Source organism: Haemaphysalis longicornis, unplaced genomic scaffold (assembly GCF_048455015.1).
Source record: "Haemaphysalis longicornis isolate Haplotype H1 unplaced genomic scaffold, Haemaphysalis longicornis Haplotype H1 scaffold_4, whole genome shotgun sequence".
Lineage (NCBI taxonomy): Eukaryota > Metazoa > Arthropoda > Arachnida > Ixodida > Ixodidae > Haemaphysalis > Haemaphysalis longicornis.
In genome coordinates, this window is record NW_027526361.1 from 194,718,965 (window position 1) to 194,724,505 (window position 5,541).

General features: G+C 45.2%; 1 protein-coding gene across 1 annotated transcript; it reads right to left on the reverse strand.

Annotated features, from left to right (window-relative positions):
- Nucleotides 1–827: 827 nt before the first annotated feature.
- LOC144180169 (peroxynitrite isomerase THAP4-like) lies at nucleotides 828–3,104 on the reverse strand. The gene is made up of 4 exons (XM_077708556.1): nucleotides 2,920–3,104; nucleotides 2,143–2,284; nucleotides 1,918–2,034; nucleotides 828–853 (listed from the first exon to the last, which is right to left on the reverse strand). The coding sequence occupies exons 1-4, from the start codon at nucleotides 3,079–3,081 to the stop codon at nucleotides 828–830; spliced, it is 447 nt and encodes a 148-aa protein (XP_077564682.1). The 5' UTR covers nucleotides 3,082–3,104.
- Between the last annotated feature and the right edge of the window lie 2,437 nt (nucleotides 3,105–5,541).

A 5,541-nucleotide genomic window follows, 5' to 3' on the forward strand; every position in this document is an offset into this window, starting at 1 on the left:
AGCACATGCACCTGTTAAAAAAAAAAAAAAACCATTACTGAACATTTGTTTTTTCTCCCTCCTTGCTCATGCCATCATTTTTATTGCTGGTTCATGAAAAAGCCCCTTGCTGGAGTTTAGAGTAGGGAGGGCATGGAAAAAGCAGTAGTACAGTAACTTAAAAAAAAAAGTTGCCTGAAGGAGGTGGAAACCGAAAACGCTGGTATTGAGATTTCGCTGCACGTAAGAGACCCCCATGGTTTACATTAATCCATAGCCCTCCACTGCAGAAGGCCTCATGACACAGGTGTAGCATACATACGTAAAAACCCCAAAGACAATTTTTAAAACAAATAAAAGTTTCAGGCTTGAAGTGGGGCTCTCGTGCATAAGACACGATGGCTGGTCACCCCAGATGCCATTGTGCTCTGCTCAACCAGTCCGGCTATTTCTGCACGCTTTCTGCAATGTGTGCACGGAAGGTTAGAAACTAATCCTGGAACGCCTTCACCCAAATTAAGGGGGATGAGTCAAGGCGCGTTAATGCAACTATGGTGCTGCTCCACCTGAACTAGTTCATGAGAATGACTTTGTGAAACCAATTTTTATGTGAAGTACTTTAAGCATTTAAATTATTACTGCATGCAAGTGCTTTGCACCGAACTTGACAACTTTAATTCAACACCCACTAATAGCTATGTTCTTGATGTACATGAAACGGCTGCTGCGGCCACCATGTTCTTGTTCTGAATGCGATACCTACCTGTTTGTACTTCCACTTCCACCGTAAGCAGTGGCACAACGTAGCCATCCCCTTGCATGACGTCAGGTGAAGGTGCCCTCACTCCTTAAACTTCAGCCGTGCTTGGGGTTGCTGGAAAGGCAACAACACATCTCAGCTGTGGCACAATGGTCCCTTATATAGTTGTGCTAGGAGTGGCTGTTCTGCCTCACTAATCTAATTTTCATGACAGCGAAATATAAGTACACTTGGGATTTATAAACTGGCCTGCAGCCCAAACCACGGATGATTTGTCTCAACGAATTTATGTGATTCTGACTTCCCCTTCATTTTTAAAGGAGTACTCACACAAAATTTTTACGTTGTGTTTATATTGCTTAGATTGAGGCCTGCTGGCCTAACAATCATGAAACAGTAGTTAAAATGCGCATGATAAATAATGAAATATAATGCAACGAAAACCGCTGCCTTTGGCTGCCGTCGAGAAAAGCCCGGAGGGCACGGGCGGCAGAAACTACGGCGTGATGTCATGTTTTCTGCTGAACAGGGTCGGCGCTATCACGTGCGCCCATGCGAAAACCTGTGATGCTCCATCGGCGCGCCACATGCTCGCACCCTGCCATTAGCCAGGCGTTGTTACGTGACGTCACGGAGTTGGGGAGCACGCGGCTCGTTCACTCTACCGCGGTGTGATGTCACACGATGTTGATTTCGGTGGAAGCCTCCAGCACGGTTGCCTTGTCGGCACTGCAATTACTATCAAATCAGAATATGTTGCACGCGACGCATGCTGTTCATACTTTACGAAGGGTATCCTGGTAGGTAAAGGAAGCGAACTGTGCTATAATATCAGCACCGAAAATTGGTGCCAGTACCCCTTTAAAAGGTATATGGAAAGGGTGATTCTAGGCGATTCCAATGAAATGACATTGCCCTACATGAAGGACTGGATCTTTACGCTCCTCCTCACAACAGCTCACTAGGTTCGTGATGACGCTTCTAATGTGACTCCACATGTTAGGAGAGAGTCAGATTAAATGCCACGGTATCTCATGAAGGAAAAAGTCATGATTTCACCCTGTTTTTGTTTTCACTTGTCACTTCTGTGTGCACCAAGGTTAAAAGTCAATCTCTCATACAGTCGACATCACACTACGTATGAAAATCAGTGCTTGCGCCCCCCAAGAAATACTTACTCGGGTTGTTCTGTAGAACTCCGATTGCAGCTCCAGGCGTTCGGGGCTGCACAACACACACCTGGGGAACACAGACCTCGGGTGGGGCTCCTTGAGCGCCTGTGATGGCTGAAATGCCTGAAAGCACAAAATGTGCTCCAAAGTTACATCTCATTGCGACGATGTGTAGTGCTGCATTCCAAAGTGTAGCAAATGACAAAGTACTATGTGCATCACGCTACACACCATTGTCTGGCTTCTGGGCGATTATGCTCCTCGATCTCCCCCGTGCATTCTCGCAGGCTGGGATGGTGGGCACCGCGTTCCACTTCAGCAGCTTTCGACCATCAGCTCGGTGTCCTTCATACTGGTCAGCTTCAAAGTGGTCCTTAAGAAAAATAAGTCCACATGACGATGGCTACTCAATCAAAGATTTGCAAGTAACATTTAACATGAACACAATAACTTTTCAAACTGCTTGGTACGTGGAAAGAACACATTCAAATATAATAAGGGTGAGGTAAATTTCGATTCGAAGTTTACATACCACAAGTGGCATTGATTGATTGATTAAACTGGCAAATTCATAAAATAAATATTCATGCAGTAAATAAAATGACTCCGCAGCTATGCGGCAGTGATGCAATTGCCGCTTCAACGATGCTTTATTACGGGCAACGAGGCGTACGGGTCTGATCGCACACGCAAGACTTCCATGCGTTCATTTGGTGTCAGCGAGCAGGACATTTGGATTAGTGTCACTAAAGTTTCGCTGCTTTGTTCAGCGGCTCCAGCTGCACAACACTATCTTTTGAGGGAAGCGAACCACACGAAGCGCGTGCGTACTCTATACGGGCGGGGCTACAAAAAGTTTTTTTATGATCGCGCCAGCACAGTAATGTAAGGGGGAAAGTTGCTCCTTAACGGTAGTGCTTGGCCGACTCCGATCGCGTAGCCGTACGTTTAGGCTCTGGAATTTTCACTGCGATGGTTGCATTACAGCTGTGCTTGAAATAAACTCACCTCACAGATCCTCGATGATGGAGTAGGCTTAAAATCGTCGCGACCGACGAGTTGCAGCCACGCACGGAGTCTCTCACCGGCCTTTTTTCCCAAGGGAAAACGCATGAGCCGCTTTCCATCGTCGGGCTTGTTGCAGCAGTGGATCACGGAACAACAAGGCATCGCAAAAGGCTCATCAGGCGGCGAAAAACGTGGAAAAAGCGCCCGAAACAGGAGCTGAACGACTGCGACGGGTCGCTTCAACGTCCGCGCAGCAGAGGCAAGCCACAGGGCAGGCACGGGCAGGCCGAGGCGCGTCCAGAAACAAAATGGCAGCGCCCATGGGTAAACAAATGTCACGTGGTACAGACCGACCAATGACAATCGTGGCGGCACAAAACAATGAGAGAAAAGAGTGTCGATACTCTAAAAGCCTTTATTTAGTGACACTAGGGTTACCCATTGCCACGTTGCCGCTCCCCCACCCGCACAGCCCCCCACTACTGGCTCCCTTTGTCGCTTAATCCCGGCTTCACGCAATAGCTAGCTGCGAGCGCACTGTCTTGCGACCGAAACCTCCCTGTGCTTTTAACTCCTTTCGATCATGATCCTCTCACGCTTGCGCACCTGGTTCAGGCGGAGGAGCTTTTGTGTACAGAGGGTGGCGAATTTTGCCATTGCTGGTCATGTGAAGCTTATCTTTTATAAATGAAGGAATTGCAAGCGTCTTTCGAGTTAGTCCGAAACGAGCCTTTTCCCATATTACCATATCAAACGTTCATGAGGCAGCCGTGATATCCAAGTATGCCATATTAGGGCAGTGTTTCTATTTTCATGATTCCAAAACATATGACGTAGTTCACGCTAAGCTAGATAATTTATCGGAGACTCAGTCGTGCGTTATAGAAAGAGGACCAAGAAAACCAGCTGTCTCCGAGATCTCTTTTGCTAGCTTCATATAATGTTCTTTCATTTTTGCATTTCTTAGTGCGGTTCGGAATAATGGAGCGGCGGCTGTAAAATAACCAAGCAGTCCTTGATTCGCCCGCTTCTTTGACGCCTCTTCCATAAATTGAATTAGGGTTAGTTTTCAAACTTTATTTGAATCTCGTCCAACTTTTCACAACAGTTGAGCTCGCACATGTGTGTAATAGTTCAATAGAAATGCAAGAAACCTCTTTTTCATTTCATTCGTGTTCAGTTTTCGCTCATGCAGGAGTATAACTGCGGATTACAAGTACTACACTCTGGTGTAGGTATTGAACGATTTCCATAAATTATTTGTCAATTATCACTCCAGTTGTTTACCCGTCCTGTGAATTGACCAGACTCGCCCGTCCATAAGAAATCAATTCATTGAGGCCAATATGAAACGCTACGAGGGAAAGGTTGCTACAGTACATATTAAGGCATCTCGTACGTAATCAACGAGGGTTTGTTTCAAATTTCTGCTCGCGATAATGATTACTTCTTCTTAGATTATTTCAAGCCATGGATACACTTGCGCGTAGCGATTCTACCCAGAAGACACCCTCGCATGACCATTAAGCTCCTCTATAGTGTCACCTAACCAACTACAACACAGATTCCTCCAAGAAACAAAGATTATTACAGCGAACTTGGGCTCGCCTAAGAACTCAAAGAATTCACAAGCGGCGAAGCAGCCAACAAAAGTGACGTGAGCAGGCGAGTGTCGTTGAATCGAATGCCACAGAGCTTGCCTTGCGAGCATTTATCTTTCGCCTTTAATGCTTGGAGAACCATCGAATCAGATAAAGAACACGGTCGACCAACGGCAAAAATTTAGTTCGAGTGACGACAGGTTGATACGCTGTTTACATCAAATAAGATAGCCTGCATGTCATATACAAAAATGGACTGAAACGCGCGCCTCGCTTTTAAGATAAAGCTGGGATCGGTGAAAAGAGGGGGTGATAACACAGACATAAACAATTCAGGTGGTATAATTTGTGGCAATAGGGTCAGCGGAGCCTACGATGCTCAAAATAGAGCGTTGCTTCGTCTCAAAAATCGTAAACAATTGGTTGTGTGTGCTGACCGTTTTTAATACAATTAAAACGTTTGTTATCTGCCCTGTCTCAGCAATACAAAAACTGTATTAGCTGAAGAATTTATCCAACGTTTATGCTCGTAAGTGCTACATACGTCATAACGGAAACCATTGAGCTACAGTGAAACATCTTAGAAAAGTATGTTTGGTTCTTGAAACTGTTTCTTGCAGCTTCTAAAAGTGCGTCTAGGATCTATTCCTCGAGGATGTGCTCGAGCTTGAAGAGGATTGCTATTTACAACATTAGGAGTTTAAGTCAAGAAGGTGATCTCGAAAAAATGCGGGAGTTATCGTTCGTAACTGCATATTTGGTGTTTAAATATGTATTTGATTTATGCTAGATTCTTGAAATGTGAACACCGAAGTATTTGTTACGCGACGCATAAGCTGAATCGGAGTATAAGCAAAGTAACTGGGAAACTGTTCTAGGTACACGTAGATGCATACATTCGTTAGCGTTAAGTTCTATGATCCAACACTTGCACCACAATAAAAGTGTCATCTTATCAGCCTGAAGAAGAAATACGTCGTTGCCCCATGTTGTTTGCGTGTACACAAAAATATTGCCCTCG